The sequence below is a fragment of the Lynx canadensis genome, chromosome F1, assembly GCF_007474595.2.
Source record: "Lynx canadensis isolate LIC74 chromosome F1, mLynCan4.pri.v2, whole genome shotgun sequence".
Taxonomy (NCBI): domain Eukaryota; kingdom Metazoa; phylum Chordata; class Mammalia; order Carnivora; family Felidae; genus Lynx; species Lynx canadensis.
Genome location: NC_044319.2, coordinates 21004310 through 21030705, shown reverse-complemented (window position 1 = coordinate 21030705; position 26396 = coordinate 21004310). Strand labels below are relative to the sequence as shown.

General features: G+C 36.8%; 1 protein-coding gene across 1 annotated transcript in view; it reads right to left on the bottom strand.

Annotated features, from left to right (window-relative positions):
* Positions 1-471: 471 nt before the first annotated feature.
* Positions 472-26396, bottom strand: part of TDRD5 (tudor domain containing 5) — a 94679-nt gene continuing 68754 nt past the window's right edge. The window contains exons 13-17 of the mRNA XM_030303272.1: positions 24737-24895; positions 12646-12828; positions 11737-11880; positions 8912-9122; positions 472-1223 (exon numbers count right to left, since the gene is read on the bottom strand). Of these exons, the coding sequence (XP_030159132.1) occupies positions 979-1223; positions 8912-9122; positions 11737-11880; positions 12646-12828; positions 24737-24895 (942 nt within the window). The 3' untranslated portion in view covers positions 472-978. The remainder of the gene's footprint in view (positions 1224-8911; positions 9123-11736; positions 11881-12645; positions 12829-24736; positions 24896-26396) is intronic.

The following is a 26396-nucleotide window of genomic DNA, read 5'->3' as shown; positions in this document are numbered from 1 at the left end:
TAGAAAGGTGAAACTCTAGTTATAAGTAGCACACCAGTAATTCACAGCTCTTTCTCAAATTTTAATTCTAAGAAATGATTCTGTATTGGATTTTTTAAATTTGGGGATAAGTCTAGTATTTTACCACAAAGAATTTAAATTAGTATCACTCACATTCTTTAATTTCACCTTTCAGTCTCTTGTTTGTTCTTGATGGTTCATTCTATGAACTTAACAAAATGTCCTATAGCGTTTCCCACAATTTGACTTCAGAGAGCATCATGTTACACAGATGCTTAAACAGTACCCTCCTGAATGACTACCACCCAGGAGCTCCTGGGAACCGTGAGTCCTACAGGGAAGGCTCAGTCAGCTAAGTGTGAACAACCGGTCTCTAGAATTGCATTATGAGTCTTCAAGAAACTGCCTGTACTGAAAGACAGCTTACTTTTTTTAATGTGAAAGTTCTTTCACGACCAAAGCCTCAGGATATGGATTTTCTCACCGAGCCTAGCATTTTAAAGAAATGATAGTGGTAAGAAGTGGAGCTCTGGATTATCTCCATGATCTAGAAAATTTCAAATGAGAAAAAAAAAAAAAAAGGAGCCTTACAATTCAGACATCCTTTTTCTGAAGAATCAGAGATCATTTTTGTCTTACTAAATATGGATCACAAGACATCAGTTTTCCAGTTTTCATTTATCAGTCATGTTATGTACAAGAAAGACATTTATAGAAACACACACACGAATTCCTTTACACTACATTAAACTGAGGTGAACAAAACTATAGGGAACAATAAACATTAAAACATTAAATATCAATACTTACACAACAAAGTGGACTGTTAGCATAACACAGCTAACATACAATCACACAGAAAGACATAAGCATCAACTATCAAAATACCGTTTTGTCTCAATACCGCCTTATTTTGGCCTTGGGAAATCACCAAGCCCTAAAGCACCTGGCTTATTGCTTTCTCCTCGACTTCCTCCCTCAAGTTTCCATCCTTTTCACACTGGGATACCAATGTAGGAGGCTCCTGGATGTGGCCAGCCGCGCAGCAGCTCCTAAGGCGGCAGTGGCTGTACTCCGGGGAATGTAGAGCTTCTGGGAGATCTGGTGGTCAGGAGACAAAATCAAAGACAGCTGGTCCATGGCTCCGTGACTCTTGTCTTTGAACACTGTAATAGCATGGCTACTAGAAAAATCATTCTTCAGGCGCTCTGGAGAGCTCTCCACTGAAAAAGAAAGAACACACAAGTCTTCTCAAGGGGTTCTCATACTCTGCCTTCTCTCTCCCATTCTAGTTCTTTATTAACATGTGTTACAATCAACTTCTGTTACATGGTGACACCTTCTGTTACGATCAGAGATGAGCCTGGGAAACCAGTCAACAAATGGAAAAGAAATGAGGGTGGAGAGTCATGCGTTGAGATGAAGTAAATCCTTGTCAGAATGAGGAGAGGGAAAGAGAGGGGGGAAACGTACTTATGAACAGGAAGGGAAATTTTCTCTCTAGGACACGATAAAAATAAGTTGGATATGATTCCAACTCCAGGGAGGAGCCCTTAAGCTCCCCTATTTCCACCCGGCAATGAACACAAGTGTACCCCACGGGTGTTTTCTACTGCCAAAGTGGCTCCAATTTGAGACTGTGCCAGTGTAAAAACAAAATTGACCAAGATGTTTGTAAGAAGTTCCAAAAACCAGTTATCAGCCATAAAACAAATTCCTTAGGAATTAGTTTCAACTACGAAGAAAGAACCTTTTAAATGAAATAAATTCGCTGGGAACTCCAATGCCAAAAGTTCTGAACAGCAGGAAGGGATGCCAGGCATTCTCACGCGTCTACTCCAGGCCAGCGCACCCGTTTACCGCCTGCTTACAATGAGAGAAGGCGCTCTGATGCCAGCATCTAAGCAAACACACTGCTTCCTTCAAGAAAGCTCTGCTTTAGTTTAAAAAAAAAATCTAGGTGAGCTAAACAATGTCCATCATCACAAACACTTCCCAAACTGCCACCGGTATGATTACATTTTGTAAAGCATTGCCCTAGATCTTAAAAACACATATTTCAGAAAATCTAGAGAAAATGCAGGCATAATCAGTACTTTATTCATCTTTGCATTTTTAGCACCTAACATAGCAGCATGTGGCATATGTTCCGTACATTTGTGGTGAATTACGTTCAAGAATTTGAGAGTAAAATTCTGATCAAAAAGTTGTAATTAATGCCCACAAGAGGGGAAAAGAGCTGGTGCATTCAAATAAAAACAAGTGGTTTTACACAAAGTTTTGGTGAGTTCAGATTTTAAAAGGGATAAAGAGTAGTGAAACTTCTGCTTCCGGACATAAGGTTAATTCAACAGGAATTGAAAAACAGTCTCTTCTGCCTTAAACAACTGGAAAACTGGACAAAATGTATGAAACAACAGCTGTTATACACTGAACAGCAAGCATGCAAGATAGTAATCCCTGAGAGAAGGGAAACAAATGAAGTGAGCTTTACAAGGGCCTCAGCTCACTGTTAAGATGATTTCCTGGCTTCAGTACAAGAAGGGAGAATCCAAACTGAGCCTGGAGATCTTACTGGGTTGAAAAGACAGAGTTTGGAACTCATGGAGGCCAAGCTGCCTAGAATTTGTGGGAGGAAAGTACCAGAGAAGAAGCAGATGGAAATCTGCAGAGAGGTCCCTTTGAGTCTTAGGCTGGCTAGTGATCTGGCTCAGGCACGTGAGGAGACCATGAGGCCAAGGAGAAAACCATCCTGAAAGGAACAGGCAGAACAATCATTGTAGCTTCTGGGCAAAGTAGGGCGTGTTCCCACCAGACAGAGTGTAAAGAAATCCTAACATATGGAACATCTAGTCCTATCTCTACCCTCAGAATGGTACTGCCTAAATAGCAGGGCCAACAGACTAAAGACTTTTCTAGGCCAGCCTAATGAAACCTAAAAGAAATGCAAAAATGATAAAACCAATTTCAGGTGATTAAACTGCATCTTCCCCAATCCCCCCCAACCAATTGGTGGATGGGTGGATAGAGAAAGAGAGAGAGAGAGATACACACAGAGAAGGAAGGAGAAAAGAAGGAGAGAAGGGGAGGGGAGGGAAAAGAAAAAGAGGCCCAGTCAATAATGTAAAATTCAGTGTCTGCCATATAACAAAAAGTTACCAGATGTGCACAGAAGAGAGAAAAATAGGACTTGTTCTCAGGAGAAAAAGCAACAGGTAGAAGCCAATTCAGCAATGACACAAATGACAGAAATGGTACACATGCCAGAATCACAAGGAAAGGGTATTAAAATAGCTGTTCTAAGAGTACTCCAGGTGTAGGGGCACTGGGTGGCTCAGTCAGTTGAGCGTTCAGCTTCGGCTCAGGTCATGATCTCACGGTTTGTGAGTTCGAGCCCTGCATCGGGCTCTGTGCTGACAGCTCACAGCCTGGAGCCTGTTTCAGATTCTGTGTCTCCCTCCTTCTGCTCCTCCCCTGCTCGTGCTCTGTCTGCGCCTCTCTCTCTCTCTCTCTCTCTCTCAAAAACAAACATTAAAAAAATTTTTTTTTAAAAAAGGGTACTCCAGGTATACAAGAAGGCAAAGAAAAATACAAGTATGATGAGGAAAAAAAAAAAAAAAAGATTTAAAAAAGACCCAAACCAAACCAGTAGAGATGAAAAATACAATTTCTGAGATGAAAAATATACTGGATGGGAAAAGAATATATTAATCACTGAACAAGAAAAGGTGAGCACCATTAAGAGACAGTAATAGAGGGGCGCCTGGGTGGCGCAGTCGGTTAAGCGTCCGACTTCAGCCAGGTCACGGTCTCGCGGTCCATGAGTTCGAGCCCCGCGTCAGGCTCTGGGCTGATGGCTCAGAGCCTGGAGCCTGTTTCCGATTCTGTGTCTCCCTCTCTCTCTGCCCCTCCCCCGTTCATGCTCTGTCTCTCTCTGTCCCAAAAATAAATAAACGTTGAAAAAAAAAATTTTAAAAAGAAAAAAAAAATAGACCATCCAAAGACTAAGGAAAAGAAGTATACCAGTAGGTGTAGAAAAAGTGACCTATCGCATATAATGTGTAAAATTGGAGTTTAAAAAAAAAAAAAAGAAGAAGAAGGGGGAGTGACAGAAAAACACATTTGAAGAATAATGATTGAATTTTTTTCAGATTTAATGGCAACTATAAACTTGGAGATCCAAGAGCTCAATGAACTCTATGCAGAAGAAATACAAAGAGAACTACACCAAGCCACCTTATAATCAGATTGTTGAAAATCAGTGATGTGGGAGAAAATCTTAAAAGCATCCAGAGAAAATAACACATTACAAAGGAACAAACACAAAAATGACAACAGACTTGACATCACAGTGACAAGCAAAGTGACATCTTTTAATGCAGTGACAAATATACCAACCTATGACTTTATATCCAGAAAAAAAAACTTAAAGAAATGAAATGAAATGAAATAAAAATAAAGGCTTTGCCTAACGTGAAAGAACTGAGAAAAGACATCAGTAGCAGACCAGCACCACAAGATATGTAAGTTCTTCAAGCAAAAAATAAAATAATGCTGGACAGAAACCTGGACCTACAAAGGTGTTGATAAACGACAGTCTGTGGGCCAAATCCAGCCTACCTACCACCTGGTTTTTAATAAAGTTTTATTGGAAAACAGCTACATTCATTCATTTGTGTATTATTTATGGCTGCTTTGCTTTCCTAGAAACTCACACACTACCCAAACTGAAAGAGGAAGTAATAGGAAATTTGAACAGACCCATAACCAGCAAAGAAACTGAATCAGTAATCAAATCTCTCCCAACAAACAGGGGGCCTGGGTGGCTCAGTCTGTTAAGCCTTGACTTCAGCTCAGGTCATGATCTCCCAGTTCATGAGTTCGAGCCCATGTTGCTCTCGGCGCTGACAGCACAGAACCTGGAGCCTGCTTCGAGTTCTGTGTCTCCTGCTCTCTCTGCCCCTCTCCGTCTCATGCTCTGTGTCTCTCTCTCAAAAATAAATACACATTTTTTAAAAATTAAAAAAAAAGTCTCCCAACAAACAAAGGTCCAGGGCCAAATGGCTTCCCAGGAGAATGCTACCACACATTTAAAGAAGAGTTAACACTTATTCTTCTCAAACTGTTCCAAATAAACAGGAAAGGAAGGAAAATGTCCAAACTCATTCTATGAATCATTACCTTGATTCCAAAACCAGACAAAGACCCCACTAAATTACAGGCCAATACTCCTGATGAAACTGGATGCAAAAATTCTCTACAAGATACTAGAAAATTCAATCCAACGGTATACATTAAAAGAATTATTCACCACAATCAAGTGGGATTTATTCCTGGGCTACAGGGCTGGTTCAATATTTGCAAATCAACCAATGTGATATATCACATTAATAAAAGAAAGGATAAGAACTATATGATCCTGTCAATAGATGCAGAAAATGCATTTGACAAAATACAGCATCCATTCTTGATAAAAACCCTCAACAAAGTAGGGATAGACGGAACATACCTCAACATAAAACACATATACAAAAGACCCACAGCTAGTATCAGCTTCAATGGGGAAAAACTGAAAGCTTTCCCTCTACATCCAAGAACGAGACCGGGTAGACCATTCTCACTTTTACTATTTAACACAGTACTGGAAGTCTTTGCCTCAGCAATAAGCCAACAGAAAGAAATAAAAAGGCATCCAAATCAGCAAAGAAGTCAAATTTTCTCTATTTGCAGGTGACATGATACCCTATATAGAAAACTCAAGACTCCACCAAAAAAAATTGCTAGAATATATGAATTCAGCAAAGTCACAGGACATAAAATGAATGTGCAGAAATCTGTTGCATTTCTAGACACCAATAATGAAGCAGCAGAAAAAGAAATCAAGATACCTGGGAAAAAACCTAACAAAAGAGGTAAAAGATCTGTACTCTGAAAACTATACAACACTTATGAAGAAACTAGGATACAAAGAAATGGAAAAACATTCTTTGCTCATGGACTGGAAGAACAAACATTGTTAAAATGTCTATACTACCCTAAGCAATCCACACACTTAATGCAATCCCTATCAAAATACCAACAGCATTTTTCAAAAAGCTGTAACAAACAATCCTAATATTTGTATGGAAACACTAAAAGATCCCGAATAGCCAAAGCAATCCTGAAAAAGAAAAGCAGAGCTGAAGACATCACAATTTGGGGCTTCAAATTATACTACAAAGCTGCTATAATCAAAACAGGATGGTCCTGGTACAAAAATAGACACGTATATCAACAGAACAGAAAACCCAGAAATGAACCCACAATTATATGGTCAATTAATCTTCAACAAAGCAGGAAAGAATCTTATCATTGGTCAAAGACAGACTCTTCACAAATGGTGTTGGAAAAACTGGACAGCAACATGCAAAACAATGAAACTGGACCACTCTCTTACATCATACACAAAAATAAATTCAAAATGGATGAAAGACCTAAATATGAGACCTGAAACCTTAAAATCCTGGAGAAGAACACATGCAGTAAGCTCTTTGACATCAGTCATAGCTCTAGATAAGTCTCCAGAGGCAAGGGAAACAAAAGCAAAAATAAACTGTTGGGACTTCATCAAAACAAAAAGCTTCTACACAGCAAAGGAAACAATCAAAAACCTAAAACCTCCCTGAATGGGAGAAGGTACCTACCTGCAAAGTGATGGAGGGTAAAGAGTGCACTTGTGATGAGCACCAGATGACGTATGCAAGTGGTGAATAACTATATTGTACACCTGAAACTAATATTATAACATATGAAAAAAAAATCTCAATAAAAACTTTAACAAGCTTTGTGTAAATTTACATTAATCCTAAAATTCATATGGAAGGGGCTCCTGGGTGGCTCAGTCAGTTAAGTGTCCCACTCTTCATTTCGACTCAGGTCATGATCTCATGGTTCAAGGGTTCAAGTCCTGCATTGAGCTCTGTGCTGACAGTGCAGAGCCTGCCTGCAATTCTGTCTCCTTCTCTCTGCCCCTCCCCAACTTGCGCGCACGCACGTTCTCTGTCTCTCAAAATAAATATTTAAAAATAATAAATAAAATTCATGCGGAAAATGACCTAAAATAGCCAAAACAATCTGATAAAGAACAAAATTGTATGATTTCATGACTTATAAAGCCACACTAATCAAGCCAATGGTATAAAGACATACAGACTACTAAAACATAATAGAAGTCTAGAAATAGACCCTCACATATACAGCCTGCTGACTTTTGACAAAGATATCAATGCAGTTTAAAAGTGAAATGACAGCCTTTTCTTTTTCTTTTTTAAAGTTTATTTATTTATTTTGAGAGACAGACAGACAGACAGACAGCCAGGGAGGGGCAGAGAGAGAGGGAGAGAGAGAGAGAATCCCAAGCAGGCTCAGCTCAGAGCCCAATGTGGGAACTCAAACCCATGAATCATGAGGTCATGACCTGAGCTGAAATCAAGAGTCAGATGCTTAACTGTTGAGTACCCCAGGTGCCCCAGAAAGGACAGCCTTTTCAAGAACTGATGCTAAAAGTGAATATTTTATATGCAGTCAAAATAAACATTAATCCTTATATCGCACCATAATAATAATAACAATACAAATAGTAACTCAAAAATTAACAAATTGGATCACAGATCTAATTGTAAGACCTAAAACTAGAGAACTTTCATATGAAAAAGAGAAAATCAGTTACTTGGGTTAAAAAAGATTTCTGAACAGGACACAAAAAGGTCAACCTTTACACTAAGAAAAAAATCAATCAGACTTCATCAAAACGAAAACTTTTGCTCTTCCAAAGATGCTGTTAAGGAAATAACACACTTGAAAATATTTGTGATGTATATATACATATACACACACACATATATATCTGAAAAAAGCTTTTGTGTCAAGTATAATTTTTACACATCAATGAAAAGATGATAATTTAATGAAAATGAACAAATATTTGAACGTGCAATTCACTAAAGAAGATATACAGATTGCATGTAAGCACACGAAAAGACGGTCAACATCACTGGCAAAGAGGGAAATACAAATTAAAACCACAAGATACCATTACACACGCACTAGAATGGCAAAATTTTAAGACTGATAATATCATGTGTTGGCAAGGAGATGGAGCAATTGGAACTTTCATATATTACTGGTGCAAATAAAGAATGGTACAGCCACTTTGGAAAACATTTTGGCAGTTCTTAAGAAGTTAATCATGTAATGATCATGGGAGCCAGCAATTCTACTCCTTGGCATGTACTGAGTATGTGTACACAAAGAGCTGTATGTGAACGTTCACAGCTTTTTTCATAATGGCCCAAATCCGGAAACAACGCAGATGTCTGTCATGTAATGAACAAATTATGCTATATCCATACAATGGGGTACTACTTAGCAGTAAATCAGAACAAACTTCTGACCTTGGCAACAATATAAATGAATCTCTAAAACATCCTAAGTGAAAAAGTTCAGACTTAAAAACTATACACTGTATGACTCTCTTTCTATGAAATTCTAGAAAAAGGAAAGTAACATGTCAGGAACCAGCAAGCAAGGGGAGTGAATGACTGCAGACCAACAGACGGACGCGAGGAACTGCGTGGAATTGCTCTATATCATGATGGTGGTGGTGGTGGTGGTTACAAGACTGGATACATATGTCAAAACTCACAGAACTGTACACGTCAAAAGTGGCAAATTTCACTGTCTGTAAAACTGACTCCCCCAACCAAACTGCAAAAGAAAAAAAAAAAAAAGGAGTGGCAAAATAAAAGGGAACAATTGAGCCCAGAATAACGTAAGGACTTGAGACAAATGCTAAAGTCAGCAATTTTTCAAGTTATGTTCTGGAAAAGATAAATGACAAACCACGGTATCTGTCAATTGTATGTAAACCTACCTGAACCAGAGTGTTTTTCTGGGGAATCAATCCCCGTAGGGGTTGCGCTGAAGGCTGCTGGGGGTAGCTGGGTTTGCTTTGCCTGAGTCTGAGTGCTGCTGGGCTCAAACTGGCTCCCTTCTGCTGACTGCTGTGACTGGATAAGAGAGATGTAGAACTCTTCCAATTTGGGCAATGTGGAAGAGTCTGAAGAACTCTCTGAGCTTGGCTGCTGCAGTATGGGAAAAGTAGGGCAAAAGCATGAAAGGTAATTGTTAGCATAACAGGAAGAATTAACCCTGTTTTGGATCCTTATATACAAGACAAATATTTTTCATATCATCATTAATAACTGACTCACTTTTAAGAACCTAGATACTCTCCAGAAGAAACAAGTCCTTTTCTAACTTAGTGACCATCCATTCAATCCAGGAAGCATTTACTGAACACATGTTATAAGCAAACATGGTACTGTCTGCTGCCACACAGAGCTAAGGAAGAGTGGCAGGAAATGAGAAAGCGCACACGGCAGGCACACTGTCAGGCACAGCGTGAAGTTACTTGCACGTGCTTCTTCCTTTAAACCACAGTACAAGGCACTAGCTTAGGTGTTAGGTCTTCCTTACTGTGGGTCCTTTAACTTAGCATAATGCTTTTCACAAGAGGCTAAGTTATCCAAGGTCAACAAGTAGGAGACAAAGCAGAGACCAGAACTCAGCCCAGTCCATGTTCTCTATGCCCCACCTGCCCACCTCCTAGTAAGATAGGATCACTGTCCCTAAACTCACAGTCCTCAGTTAGGAAATAGCGTATGTGCTGCAGCGAGCCACAAATGGAGGCATTACCTGCATAGAACATAAAGTACTTAAAGGAAGGCTCCTCAGAAGAGACAAAATGGAGCATTAAGAACTAGGATTTGAGAGAAAGAGATGAACATCCTATATGGAGACTAAATTTGGGCTTCAGTGAATGGAGTGTCAAATTTTAACCATGAGATCCTGTATCCTACTATACCGTCATTGCTGAAGTAGATACAATCTATGTAACTTAGCACTTATCTTCTTCAATGTTATCTGGCATTAAGTTGTGATAAGGCTAAACCCTAAACTGCAGACCACTCAGACCAAGTGATTTTTACATTATGCCCTGCTGCCTTTTTTTAAGTTTGTTTTGAGAGAGAGAGAGAGCATGCACATGCAAGTGGGGGAGGGGCAGAGAGAGAGAGAATGAATCCCAAATGGGCTCCTCGCGGATAGCACGGAGCCTGATATGGGGCTCAAACTCATAAACCGTGAGATCATGACCTGAGCCGAAATAAAGAGTCGGGCACTCAGCCAACTGAGCCACCCAGGCACCCACACGTCTGCTGCCTATTTTTACAAGTTTAACAAAAATCAAAATCAGAAACAAGTTTTTAAAGCTATATTCTTTTTCTTTCCTAAGGGTGGTTTTTGAAGAAAGATGCACTGTTAAAACGTATTTAAGATGCACTGTGATAGCTTCTCATTCTGAAAAAAAAAAAAAAAAAACAACAACCCCAAACCCATGGATGAATCCTTTCTAAATCCGTATGGTACTCTGAGACCAAGTACCTTCAGTCAACTTAAGCACTTAGCGACAATCAAGATTCCTTCTCCAAAGAGCGCTGTCCAGCCTTGCTGTTCAAAGTGTGGTTCGCCAACCAGCAGTAGCAGCATCAACTGGGAGCTTGTGTTAGATATGCACAACCTGTGTCCCCGTCCCAATGCCGCCCAGTCAGAACCCACATTTTTACAAGATTCTCCGGGCATGTGTAGGCACATTATAGTTTGAGAAGCACTGTTCTGCCAAATTCAGCTCTCTCTAGTTGTTAATGACTGACTCCATCATAGTTATCTAGAAATATACCTCATGGAACTAGAGATTAATGACAGACTTTCAAGAAACATGTTCATGATTAACATATGCAATCAAAAGCATAGCCCCAAACCACAATAACATACAATTTCACACTCACGAGGATGATTATGATATATAGTTTGAGAACGATTGAGAAGGTTAATTCTTTAAATGTTTGGTAGAATTCACCAGTGAAGTTATCTGATCCTTTTTTGGGGAGAGGGGTGGGGTTTGGTTACTAATTCAGTCTTACTTGTTATTGACCTATTTATTCAGTTTTCTATTCTTCGTGATTCAGTGTTGGTAGGTTGTTATGTTTGTAGGAATTTATCCATTTCTTCCAGGTTATCCAGTTTGTATATAATTGTAGTAAGATCATTTTTTATTTCTTTGGCATCAAATTTGATGTTTCTTCTTTTATTTTGATATTTGAGTATTCCATTTTTATTAGTCTAGCTGAAGGTTTGCAAATTTTGTTTATAGCTTCAAAAATCTAGCTCTTAATTTCATTGATTTTTTTTCTGTTCTCTATTTCATAGATTTTTACTCTAATTTTTATTATTTCATGCCTTCTGCTAACTTTGGTCTTAGTTTGTTTTTTTCATTGCTGTTTTTGGTTTGTTTGTTTTAGTTCCCAAAGATATAAAGTTAAGTCGTGTGTCACTGTTCTTTTTTATGTACGCATTTATTGCTATAAACATTCCTTATGGCTAAATTATATGAAAATATCTGTTTTCTATTTCTCTAACATAGAGGTTTAATCAATCTTTCAATTCTAGGCTTAGGATTTTCTTCTGAAGAGATAAATATATTAAATTGACTGAAATTAATTTTAAATCAACATACATTTTGTGTATATGTATTCCACCAAATGCTCAGAGTGGGATCATTAACCAGAACTTTACTTTCTAAAAATGAAAGTACTTCCCCGTAAGAATCTGTCACAGTAACATTCATTAGACATTTACCTTTTGAATTCTGGTTGTGCCAGTATTTTTCTCCTGAGCACCCAGTCCCTCTTGCTTTTGAGCTTCTACTTTCATTCCATTCACAAGGCCTGAAGGCTGCCATGAATCATCCCATGTATCTTTGAGTTTAGAAAAGCACCAATCCTATAGAGAAAAAAATGCTACAATAAACTAAGATACGTTTTAGAGTGCTTTAATTTATAGCTGCTGTATGAGTACATGATCCAAACAGAGAATAACTTGGGCAAGGGAAAGGCAAAGAGGCAAAGTCAATTAAACAAGAAAAAGTGTTTATTAAGTTTCTGTATCAGTGTGACTTTCCCCCCTTATTTTATTTGTCCACACCCAATACCTTGAATTCCTTGGAACACAGCTCTCATAGAAACAAATACAACTCTGGTTTGTATTATTTTCTTCAATACTGTTTTTCATGGCCAGATGATTTTTCATGATCATCTAGTATTTTAAACAGCACAAATAATAAGGAGCAATTTAACTATAGATATTTCTTCTAATAACCAGTGGGAAATAAATTTTAAGTATATAGTTAGGCCTAATATTAGCTAATATTCTCAATGCAGAGATTCAGAGATTATATTACAAGGCTAATAAAAATAAAATTAGGGAAAACAGTTTATTTATAGATCCTAAGGCCAAAGGTTCCCAGTGATAAAACAAAAATCATAACAGTTGAAAGGACAGATGGGACAATAAGCCCATGATTTACTCTTCTTCCCTGTTCCAACTTGTCCTCTTCCCGACCACTGCCATCTTGAGGGAAAAAAATGAATTCTTGGGAATTATCATCTGACAGATGCTTCTGAATACCCGAGTGTATAGATTTCTTGAGGAAATTTACATTTCCGTTTTTCAGTAATGATAAGCTTTCTGTTTTCCTAGGGATCTAACCTTCTGCGGCATTTCCTCACATGACGGATAAGGCTTCTTTCCACCAAGGCTTGAGGTAAATAAGTGGGAGGCAGCATCACCCCCTTTTCCCATTTTAGCCTGAAAAGGTAGCCAGTTCTCATCCCAAACATCATCACCAATAGTCACTGATTCTAGGCATGGCATTCCAGTGGGGATCTCATCCTAGAATGTATCAGAAGACAAAGTAAAACTTTAATTTACAGTTGCTATATGAGTACATTTTAAAATTTAGGTTTACAATTTTTTTCCTGACTACAGGTAAAGATGGCAGTTTGCCATAATTTATAAATACATAATTTATTACTGTCTCTCTTCTGAAACATCACCAAAATAAACAGATTTAGGTATAAACTCATAAAGAGAAAAGAGGAGAAAACACCACCTACAATTATAGATACAGGAAAACAGACAAGTGACAACTTACTAAGCAGTCCTGAAAAACTAGAATCCTGAGCTTATAGGCAGGAAAAACTGAGAAGCAACCCAAATTTATACTAAAGATACTATAAACCCTCAGGAATTGCTACTACAAGGTTTTTGGAAGTGAGAATGTAAAGTGGGAATGAAAACAAAAGCACTGGTTGAAAGTCTGTGTAAAAAGCAGTTAGCTCTTCAGACACCCTCCCCTATTTCACAAACCCAAGAAACTATACTTTTTTTCCCCACTGGAAAACCAGAGGGTCTTCTTGGGGGATAAAACTGAGGGTAAGGCAAGCATAATAAAAACAGGGGAATTAAGTGAAGGTTTTTATCCTGAATATCAAGACCCCCCTAGCTCTGTTTTCAATAGCAGGACAGAGATGAGAGTAAACAATGCGAGTAAACAATGCATGAACTTGAAGACAGATCTAATATAAACAACAAAGAGAAAAAAACTGGGAAAACAAAAGCAAACAGAGCCTTGGGGACAATACCAAAGGCTTAACATTTGTTTCATGGGAGTCCCAGAATGAGAAAAGGGAAGAGTGCAGTGCAGAACATTATTTGAGGAAATGTCTGAAAACTTCACAAATTTGATGAAAGACATGAACTTACAGAGTCAAAAAGCTTAGTAAACAGGATAAACCCACAGAAATTCATGTCTAGATACATTATAATCTATCTGCTAAAAACTAAAGACAGAGAAACCATCTAAAATGTAGCCAAAAGAAAATGATAATTATAAAGGAACAACAATTTCAATACTGCAGATTTTTCATCACAAATTATTAAAGCCAGAAGGAAGTGGAATGAAATCTTTAAAGGGGTCTGAAAGAAAGGAACTAGTAATCCAGAATTCCACATCCAGCAAAAATATCTTTCAAGAATGAAGATGAAATACATTCTGAATGAAGAAAACTAAAAAAATTCTTTGTCAGCAGACATACTCTAAAGGTATTTCTAAAGGAAGTTCCTTGGACAGAAAGGAGGGGATACCAGAAGGATGACTGGAGTATCAGAAATAAAGAATAACAGAAATGATAAGTACCTGAGTAAGTACAATGGACTATTTTTCTCCTAAATCATCTATATGTTTGAAGGTGTAAAGCAAAAAAATTTAGCATTATAAATTCTCAACATCCATAGTTGTTATATGTAAACATAGCATAAAGGACGTGGGAAGGGGTAAAACACCTACATGGTGGCTAAGATATCTATATTCCACTTGAAGTGGTAAATATGGATTATGTCTATTGTGAAAAGTCAAAGATGTATATTGTAATTCCTAGAGTAACTAGTAAAAATACTACGTAAGTAGATATAATAAAAACATAATAAACTAAAATGGACTACTAAGAAAGTACTAAATAAAAAAAAATACTGAAAAAGAATACTACTAAAAGAAGAAAGAAAAAGCAAAAACACGAAAAGCAGAAGGAGCAAACAGAAACATAATAAAATGGCAGACCTATCATCAAAACATACCGATAATGATATTAAATGTAAAATGTTTAAACATATTAATTAAAATTCAGATAATTAGAATGGATTAAAAAATGTCCAAGCTTCATGCTGTCTCAAGAAACACTTCAAATATAATGATATAGGTAGGTTAAGTTAGAGGTAAAAGGATGAAAAAAGATCCACTACGTCAAGAATAAAAAAATAAAGCTAGAGTGGCTATCCTGATACTAGACAATGTGGGCATCAGTGCAAAGAAAGTAACTATGAATAAAGAAAGACATTTCATAATGATAAAAGGGTCAGTTCACCAAGAAAACATACCAATCCTAACTAGATAGCACCTGACAATAAAGCTTTAAAATACATAAGGAAAAAATAAGAAGGAGAAATGGCTATAATCCAAGATTATAGTTGATGACTTCAACATCCTTTTCAGTAATGAGTAAACTAGTAGTCAGCAAGGATACAGAAGTAAATAATACCACCAATCAACTACATCTAATTGACCTTTATAGAACACTCCACTCAACAAAGGAGAATATACAGTCTCTTGAAAGGCACATGGGACATTCACCAAGGTAGGTCACATCCTGTGTCAACAAACCTTCACAAATTTAAAAAACTGAAGTGATACAATGTAAGTCTCAGATTAGAGAATTAAACTGTAAACAAGTAAGAGAAAGATAACAGGAAAATGTCTAAACACTTGGAAACTAAACAACACACTTCTAAACAATCCATATGTATATGACCCACTGTTACACGCCCCATATAACAATTATGGGTCATATAATGAGTCAAAGATGACAGCTCAAAAGATATCACCAAATATTTGAAATGAATGAAAATATAATAGATTCAAACTTGTGAGATGTAGTTAAAGTGGTGTTTAGAAGGTCATAGCATGAAATGCTTACATTAGAAGAAAAAAGTCTCAAATCAATAATCTAGGTTTCCATCTTTAAAAAAAAATTTTTTTTAATGTTTATTTATTTTTGAGATAGAGAGAGCATGAGCAGGAGACGGGCAGAGAGGGAGGGAGACACAGAATTCAAAGCAGGCTTCAGGCTCCAGGCAGTCAGCACAGAGCCCGACATGGAGATTGAACCCACAGACCGTGAGATCATGACCTGAGCCGAAGTCGGATGCTTAACCAACTGAGCCACCCAGGCACTCCTCTAGGTTTCCATCTTAAGAAAGTAGAAAAAGAAATGAAAATAAACCCAAAGAAAGCAAAAAGAGCAATGAACAACATTGAACACTGAACAACAAAAATGAACTTGAAAACAGAAAAACAGATAAAATCAATGACACCAAAAGCTGATTATTTGGAAAAAATTCACTCAAATTGATAAACCTCTAGTAAAACTGACAAAAAAAAAGATACAAATTTCCAGGATCAGGAATGCAAGAGGGTATCACTGCTGCAGGATAATAAAGGAATACTATTAACAATTCTATGTAGACACATAGAATTGACAATTTAAATTAAATGAACCAATTCCTCAAAAAACACAAACACTAAAACTAACCCAAAATGAAACAGTCACCTTTAATAATCTTTTATCTATTAAAGCAATGAATTAAATTCTTCTGAAAAAGAAATCTCCAGGCCAGTTTTACTGAAGTAATCTACAAACCATGTAAAGATTTAACCTCCACCCACCCACAAAAAAGGATCCAATTTTTACATAATCTCTTCCAGGAAATAAAAGGCAACATTTCTTTTCAACTCCTTTTATGAAGATAGTATACTGATACTACAACCCTGATACTACAACCATACATGATAGTACAAAAAACAAAAACAAAAACCAACTACAGACTAGTATCTCTCATGAACTGAGATGCAAAATCCTCAATAAAACATTAGCAAACCAAATATAACAATATATAAAAGAATTATATACCATGACCAGGTGCTATTATTATAGGTATGTCAAGCTAGTTTAACATGTGAAACTCAAACAGTGTAACCCACTATATGAACAATCTAAAGAAGAAAAATAATATGGTAACAATCAATGAAAAAGCATTTGATAAAATTCAGCACACACTTTTGAGAAAAACTCCCAGAAAAATAGGAATAGAGGGGAATTTCTCACCTTGATAAAAAAAAATCTTAAAAAAACCAAAATTATATTTAATGCTTTTCTCCCCAAAATTAGGAATCAGGCAAGTTTGTCTCTCACCACTCCTATTCAACATAGTGCTAGGAAATAAAAGGCATGCAGATCAGAAAGGAAGAAACAAAACCTCCCTATTTGCAGATGACATAGTTGTCTATGTAAAAAAATGCCAAGGAATCTACAAAAAATCTGAGCAATGTCACAGAATACAAGATTGGTATAGAAAGATCAAATGCATTTCTATATGCCAGCAATGAGCATACAAAACTAAAATTTAAACACAACACCATTTACAATCATTCCAAATAATATGAAATAAATAGGTCATACTTAAAGCATGTACAGGACCTGTACATTGAAAATTACAAAATGTTGATGTAAAGATTCAAAGAAGATCTAGATAAATGTAGAAACATGTTTGTATATTATAAGGCTCAACATAGTAAAGATGTCAACTGTCCCCCACTGATGAGTAAGTGCAATGTAATTCCTAGCAAAATCCCAGCAAGGTATTTTGTTGAAGTAGACAACTCATACTAAAATTTATATGGAAAGGCACAAACCCTCAAATAGCTAAAATAATCTCGACAAAGAAAAATAATGTGAGAGGAATCACTCTAGCAGATATTAAAGCATACTATATAGCTACAGTAATAGGGTAGTATTGGTCGAGAGGGAGACATATGGATCAATGAAACAGAACAGAGAACCTGGAAATAAACCAGTGCAAATATGCTCAACTGACTTTTTACAAAGGTGCATAAACAATTTAATGGAGAAAAGTAGTCTTTTAATCAAATGTTGTTAGAACGAGTGGGTATCAACAGGCACAATAATAATAGTAATAATAATAAAGCCTTGACTGGGGTGCCTGGGTAGGTCAGTCAGTTGAGCGTCCAACTTTGTCTTAGGTCATGATCTCACAGTTCATGAGTTCAAGCCCCACATCAGGCTCTTAGCTGTCAGTGCAGAGCCCACTTCAGATCCTCTGCACCCCTCTCTCTCTGCCCCTCCCCCACTTGTGCTCTCTCCCTCTCAAAAATAATCATTTATATATATAAATATAAATAAAAGCCTTGGCCTAAACTTCCTGTTTTATACAAAAATTAAGTGGACAGATTTATAAGCTAGTCAGAGAGTCTTCAGTCTTCACATCAAAATCACAATCCATCAAAAGAAAATCTGATGGCTCCGTCAACTGCATGTCTGACTTTGGCTCAGGTCACCATCTCACAGTTCATGAGTTCAAGCCGCTTGACCAGCTCTGGGCTGACAGTTCAGAGCCTGGAGCCTGCTTTTGATTCTGTCTCCCTCTCTGCCCCTCTCCCTCCCTCCCTTTCTCTCTCTTTCTCTCTCTCAAAAATAAACATTGAAAAAAAATCTGATAAAAATAAAGCTGGAAAAATCACAATCCAATTCCAAATCATACTACAAAGCTATATTAATCTAAACAGTATGGTACTGGCACAAAAATAGGCATATAAAGCAATGGAATAGAACAGGAAGCCCAGAAATAAACCTACATTTATATGGCCAATTAATCTTCAACAAAGGAGGAAAGAATATGCAATGGGGAAAAAGTCTCTTCAACAAATGGTGTTGGAAAAACTGGACAGCTACATGCAAAAGAATGAAACTAAACCACTGGCCTATGCCCAACACAAAGATAAATTCAAAATGGATTAAAGACCTAAATGTGAGACCTGAAACTATAAAAATTCTAGAATAGAGCACAGACAGCAATTTCTCTGACACGACATAAATTTTTTCTAGATATTGTCTCCTAAGACAAAGTAAACAGAAGCAAAAATAAACTATTAGGACTATAGTGAAATAAAAAGCTCCTACACAGCAAAGGAAACAGTCAACAAAACTAAGAGATCACCTACTGAATGGGAGAAGATATCTGCAAATGACATCTCTGATGAAGGGTTAGCATCCAAAATATACAAAGAACTTATACAACTCAACACCCCAAAAATAATCCAATTCAAAAATGGGTAAAAGACATGAACAGACATTTCTCCAAAGATGACATACAGATGGCCAACAGACACATGAAAAGATGCTCAACATTATTCATCATCAGAGAAATGCAAATCAAAACCACAATGAGCTATCACCTCACACCTGTCAGAATGACTAAAGTCAAAAACACAAAAAACAGGTGTTGGAGAGTATATGGAAAAAGGAGAATCTTTGTGCACTGTAAGTAGGAATGCAAACTGGTACAGCCACTCTGGAAGACGGTATGTAGGTTCCTCAAAAGTTAAAAATGGAACTACCCTATGATCCAGTAATTGCACTACTGGGTATTTACCCAAAAACACTCATTCAAAGGGATACATGCACCTGTATATTTATTGCAGCATTAATTATAAGAGCCAAATTATGGAAGCAGCCCAAGTGTCTATCAATAGACGAATGGATAATGAGGTGGTGTGTGTGTATGGTGTGTAAAGAGTGGTGTCTGTTATATATATGTGTGTATACATATACACATATACATATATATACATATACATATATAAACAATATTATTCAGCCATAAAAAAGAATGATATCTTGCCATTTACAACCACATGGATGGAGCTAGACAGTATAATGTAAGCAAAATAAGCCAGTCAGAGAAAGACAAATACCATATGGTGTCACTCATGTGTGGAATTTAAGAAACAAAACAAATGAGCAAAGGAAAAAATAAAAAAGGAGAGAGAAAGACAAACCAAGAAACAGACTTTTAACTACAGAGAACAAACTGATGGTTACCAGAGGGGAAGTGGGTGGTAGGGATTAAAGTGTACACTTACCATGATGGGCGCAGAGTAATGTATAGAACTTTGAATCACTATATTGTACACTTGAAACTAATATAACACTTTATTATCAACTATATTAGAATTAAAATTAAAAACTTAAAAAATGAAAATTAAAAAAAGAAAATGTGTTAAAATAGACTACATCAAAATTAAAAAATGTTTTCTCTGCAAAAGCCCATGTAAAGAGGACAAAGGATACAAACTGGGAGAAAATATTAGCAAACCAAATATCTAATAAAGGAGTGGGATCCAGAATATAAAGAACTCTCATAATTCAAGAGTAAAAACATCAAAAAAAAAAAAAAACAATTAGAAAATGGGAAAAAGACATTTCACCAAGGATGATACACAGAGGGCAAATATGCCATTAGGGAAATGCCAATAAAAGTACTGTATACCTAACAAAAGGGCTAAAAAACAGTGACAACACCAAATGCCAATAAGGATGTAGAGAAATTGGATTACTCAATACTTGGCTGGAGGTAATGTAAAGTAGTACAGCCTCTCTGGAGAACAGGATGGCTGTTTCTTATCAAACCAAACATGTAATTACCTCACAACCTAGCAATTTCGCTCCTGAATATTTATTCCAGAGGACTTATGTTCACCCAACAACCTGTATACAAATGTTCATCACAGCTTTCCAATAGCTAAACCTCCAAACATCCCAAATATTCTTCAAAGGGCTAATGGTGAAACACCGTGACATGTACATGTACATGGAACGCTACTCAGCAAAAAAAGGAAAAGAACAATTTGTGCAACAACTCAGATAAGTTATACTGAGCAAAAAATGCCAACTATATGATTTCATTTATACAGCATTTTTAAAATGACAAAATTTTTAAAATGTAGAAATGGTTAGTGGTTGCCAGGGGTTAGGGATTATGGAGAGAGGATGAGTGTCGTTGTAATAGGACAATACAATTCTCATGAGGATAGAAGTGTTCAATATCTTTAAAAAAAATTTTTTTTTAATGTTTTTATTTATTTTTGAGACACAGAGAGACAGAGCATGAGCAGGGGAGGAGCAAAGAGAGAAGGAGACACAGAATCTGAAACAGGCTCCAGGCTCCAAGCTGTCAGCACAGAGCCCGAAGCAGGGCTCAAAATCACAGACTATGAGATCATGACCTGAGCTGAAGTCGACGCTAACCGACTGAGCCACCCAGGTGCCCCCGGAAGTGCTCAGTATCTTGACTGTGCTGCTGGATACACGAACCCACACATGTACTAACACTATATAAAACTACACACACACACACACACACACACACACACACACACACAAATACAACTAAAACTGGAGAAATTTGAATAAGATAGGCAGATTTTATCAATGTTGATATCCCAGTTGTAATACTTACTACAATTTTTTAAAATGTGACCATTGGAGAAAATGGGCAAAGATTACAGAAGATCTCTCTGTATTATTTCTTATAATTGCACAAGAATTTTCAGTTACCACAAAATGTCAATTAAAAATAAAAAAGAAATAAAACTAATTTTATATAATCTTTTCCAGAAAATAGAAAAGAAAAAGAACACTTCCAAATCTATTTTATGAAGCCAGCAGTACTCAGGTACTAAAACCAGGCAAAGGGAGGGGAGGGTGGGTGATGGGTATTGAGGAGGGCACCTTTTGGGATGAGCACTGGGTGTTGTATGGAAACCAATTTGACAATAAACTTCATATGTTGAAAAAAAAATAAAATAAAAAAAAATAAAAACAGGCAAAGACTGTACAAGAAAACCACAGACCAGTATCTTTCATGAAAACAGACATAAAACACCAAATATTAGCAAATGGAATCAAGCAATATAAATAGAATAATACACCATGATCAAGTCGGATTTATCCCAAGAATTCCAGTCTTCTGCAATATTTGATCAAAAGAAGAAATCAACATGATCACATCAACACGTACAGAAAAACCATTTAACAAAATTCACACCCATGTATTCATGATAAAACCATTCAGCAGGACAACAAGATGTCCTCTCCCACAACTCTTGTTCAACATCATATTTGAAATTCTAGCCAGTATAATTATTAATAAGACAGGAAGAAAGATAAAGACATACAGATTGGAAAGGAAGAAATAAAACTGTCCCAATTCAGACATTATCATCTTCGTAGAAAATCTCAAAGGAAATCCATAAAGCACCTCCTAGTTTAGCTAGTTCATAGGATTAAGGTCAAAATACAAAACTCAACTTGTATTTATTAGCAATGAAAATATGGAAACAAAAAGGTATCACAATTGCTCCCAAAACAAGTGAAATATTTAGGCATAAAGCTAATAAAACATGTCTTGTATACTGAAATTGTAACACCCTGACAAAGGTATAAAAGAAAACCTACAGAGAGAAATATGTTGCGTTCACAGATTAAAGATGTTAATTCTCCTTGAACTTATCTATAGATTTAATGTAATTCCAATCAAAATCTCAGATATAAATTGATTCTAAAATTTACATGAAAAGTAAATGGAAAGTGAATATTAAAAACAAGTTTGAGGGACACCTGGGTGGCTCAGTCGGTTAAGTGGCCGACTTCAGCTCAGGTCATGATCTCATGGTTTGTGGGTTCAAGCCCCTTTCAGGCTCTGTGCTAACAGCTCAGAGCCTGGATGCTGCTTCAGATTCTGTGTCTCCCTCTCTCTCTGCCCCTCCCCTGCCTGCTCTCTGTCTCTCTCTAAAATAAACAAACATTAAAAAAATAAAAATAAAAATAATAAATAATAAATAAATAAAAACAAGTTTGAAAAAGAATAAAGGAGGAGGAATCCTACTACCTGACTTTAAGAGGTATTATAAAGCTACAGTAATCAAGACAGTGTGTGGTATTATTGAAGAGACAGGTAGATCAATGGAGAACACAGAGTCCAGAAACAGACACACACAAATGTAGACAACTGATTTTTGCCAAGCCTACAAAGGCTATTCATCAATGGAGAAAGCACTGTCTTTTCAAATGATACTAAAACAACTGGACATCCATACATAACAAAATTAATATTGACCTAATCCTCATACCTTACACTAAAATTAACTCAAGATGTCTTGATACAGAAAACACTGTACATAGAAGAAAAATACTGATAAACTGGAATTTCTCAAAATTAAAAACTTTTGCCATATAAAAGACACTATTAAGAGAATATCTGATATGCTACAAGTAGAATACATTTGAAAATCACACATCTGACAAAGCACTTGCATTCAGAATATTTAAAGAAAAAAAATGACCCAACCAAAAAATGGGCAAAACACTTGGACATTTCACCAAGAACTATGTATTACAGATGGCAAGTAAGCACATGGAAGGATGTTCAACAAGTCATTAGGGAAATGCAAATTCACACTGTGACGCTACTACATATTTGAATAGCTAAAAATAAAAATTATTAGTAATATCTACTGCTCTCCAGATAAGAACAGTTTGATATGATACACTTATCATATTACTCCTGATTACGTTTATAAAGAAATCTGTACACAAATATTTATAGAGGCTCTATTCATAATTACTCAAAACTGAAACAACCCAAATATTTTTCAATGAGTGAGGATACACAAATTATGGTATATCCATTCAATAAACTACTACTCATCCATCAAAAGGAACAAACTATTGATATATGCAACAATTTGGATAAATCCCAAAGGTACCATGCTAAACTGAAGACACCAGTCTCAAAAAGTTACATAGTCTCTGATTCCACTTACATGACACCTTAGAAATGGAAAACTCACATAGTGACGGAAAACAAATCAATGGTTGCTAAGAGTTGAGGATGTGGGAAGACTGATTATAAAGGGATAGCACCAGGGAGGTTTGTCCAGTGATTGAACCATCTTGTATCCTGATTATAATGACAGTTACACAAATTGATACATGTATTAAAGTTTATAGGACAATACACCAGAAGAAAGTCAATTTTACTCTACGTTGATTTAAAAACAAAGAAATCCTAACACTAGAGAAAATAAAAAGTCATTCTGGAAAGGAAAAGTTGCTACAGCATACTACTTGACTGTCAATACCATTCACAGTCATAATAATGTAAATATTGATCTAATGGAAAGCGTGGTATATAACAAGATTAGTAAGGGGCGCCTGGGTGGCTCAGTCGTTAAGTGTCCGACTTCAGCTCAGGTCATGATCTCGCGGTTCGTGAGTTCGAGCCTGGCCCCACGACAGGTTCTGTGCTGACAGCTCAGAGCCTGGAGCCTGCTTCGGATTCTGTGTCTCCCTCTCTCTCTGCTCCTCCCCCACTCACACTCTGTCTATCTCTCAAAAATAAAAAAACATTAAAAACAAAAGTTTAACAACATTAGTAAGATGGAGGGGGAGGGGGCAGAAAGGATGTGTGTGTGTGTGTGTGTGTGTGTGTGTGTGTGTGTGTGTGTATGTGGTGAGGTGAAGGGATTAAAGAGAACTAAACCCTCATCATTCATAGAGGGACATAACACAGAAAATTCAGTAAATAACAACATAAGCATGTTATTTAATGAAAGAAATAGAAGTAAATTCCAAAAGCAGCAGCTAAAAGAGATGAAATGGTTGCTCTGCGAAATACAAAATGCAGAGGAAGGGATTATAGGTCACTCTAAGGTAGGTGTACATAAACATTTGATTAAAATAAAAATAAGGGGTGCCTGGGTGTCTCAATTGGTTGAGCATCCAACCCTTGATTTCAAATAAGGTCATGATCTCACGATTTGTGGGATCGGACCTGCATCAGGGTCTGTGCTGACAGCATGAAACCTGCTTGGGATTCTCTCACCCCCTTTCTCTCTGCCTCTCCTTTGCTCACTCTAGTACACACGTTCTCTCTCTCTCTGCCTCTGAAAATAAACATTTTAAAACATAAGAAAATCAAAATACAATACATCCTCCAATAATGCTGTCAACACTTTTCCTCTTGGGTTTTCCCAATATTGTTTCTCAATACTAGTTTCTAATCACTACACAATTCTTGAAGACCATCCGAAGCAACAAGATAGAAACTAACACATCAAAGCCAGATAATGCCTTTCCTTTTTTGTGATCAAGACTATGTTGCTTCAACTTTGGTGTTGGTGACAGTTGTAGAGAAAATGTAATTCATCTGTGAAAGGTGCTCTGATGGCACTGAAAGCAGAATGTAAAGAGCTATTTTATTCCAATCCCCTTCACTTGTGAATTAATTATATTAATCACATTTTCAAATAACTCCTTCCTTCTCCTACCTCATTTTCTTCCTTCAGATCCTTCAGCTCTGGGAAGGACCACTTGGGATCTTCTCCACAGCTCTTATCTTGGGTTTTCAAAGAACTGAATTCAGAATCCTTTAATGGCTCCTTTAACTCAGATTTAAGGTGACTGAAAGCCTTTTCATCATTAATATCCTGCTTGTAAATATGAAAGAAGGAATTATTTTCTAAAATAATTATTTTAGAAATTATTTTCTACAGGGGCACCTGGGTGGCTCAGTCAGTTAAGCGTCCGACTTCAGCTCAGGTCATGATCTCATGGTTTGTGGGTTCAAGCTCCATGTCAGGCTCTGTGTTGACAGCTCAGAGCCTGGAGCCTGCGTCGAATTCTGTGCCCCTCTCAGCCCCTCCCCCACTCTGCCCCTCCCCCACTCATGCTGTCTCTCAAAAATAAATGGTAAAAAAAATTGTTTTAAAGAACTTATTTTCTACACTAATGCTGTTTCTAAAATCTGTATGCCCATACATTCTAGGAGGAATTTTTCACTATGGGTCACACAAATGCTACATTATTTTCTAACTTTATCCATGACCCTGTATCTTCCTATCCTGCTAAACTGTCCAAGCCAATAAGCATTTGTTGAGCACACATTATGAAATGTACCCAGGGTAGCTCTGTGGATACAGAGATGAGTGCAGCATGTCCCAGCTCTTAAGGAACTCAAAATATAGAAGGAAGACACACAATCAGATAATCAACATACAACCTTCAGTGTAGAACCATCACAGAGACATGACCAAAATATTGCTGGGGAGGAAGACGCCTGAGAAGATGCAATGAAAGAGGTAACACAAACTGTCAGGATGCTTAAAAGGAGAGTAGGAATTATAAGGAACCAGGTATATGGCGGGTGGGCGGGGGGGGGGGGGTGCCAGGGGCTGGGTTTCAGGGGTGGGGGAGGGTCTTAAAATGTTAAAATATAGGTGGGGGTGGGATACGAGAATTTTAAGTCTTATCTCTTTTGCAGAAAAGATGGCCTTATTTCATTTTCGGGACTGAACTATGATCAATACAATAATGACAGGATATTCTAAAATTACAAAGGTTGTATTCAAGCCACTATTTAAGAATCAGGAAATATAATTGTTCTAATCAAGTAATAAATATTAAGAAAATTCAGGCTGCAGAAAGTGTTATGGGCCAAACAAGCCTAAAATTTTAACATAAACTAGAAATCTAAAACTCTTTTACTGTTTCAAACATGCAGCAATAAACATTCATACATATTTTCCAGAACAGGTTAATCTCCCAGTGGTCAAACTGGCCTTCCCTTTTTATCAAATACTTTGTAAATGTCTACTAAAAATATTAAGATCATATCCACAATTTGATTTTACAAGTCAAATATATAAATCCTATTTAAGCAAAATACCCTTTTCTTATTTTCTTCAAAGAGAGTAAAAAGGCTTGCTGTGCTCAAAACATGTTTGGTTCTCAAATTGAACACACCCTGTATTCGTAGCCCAATACTTGTTGTTGTCATGAGGAATAGAAGACTCAGAGGACATACTGATTTGTTCAAAAATCATTTAAGTTCTTACTATGTGCTTCACTTTACTTATATCTAAAACAGAGATACTAAAATACCAAGCTGGTAAAAGTGATCGTGAAGACTAAATTAACCAGTACATGTGA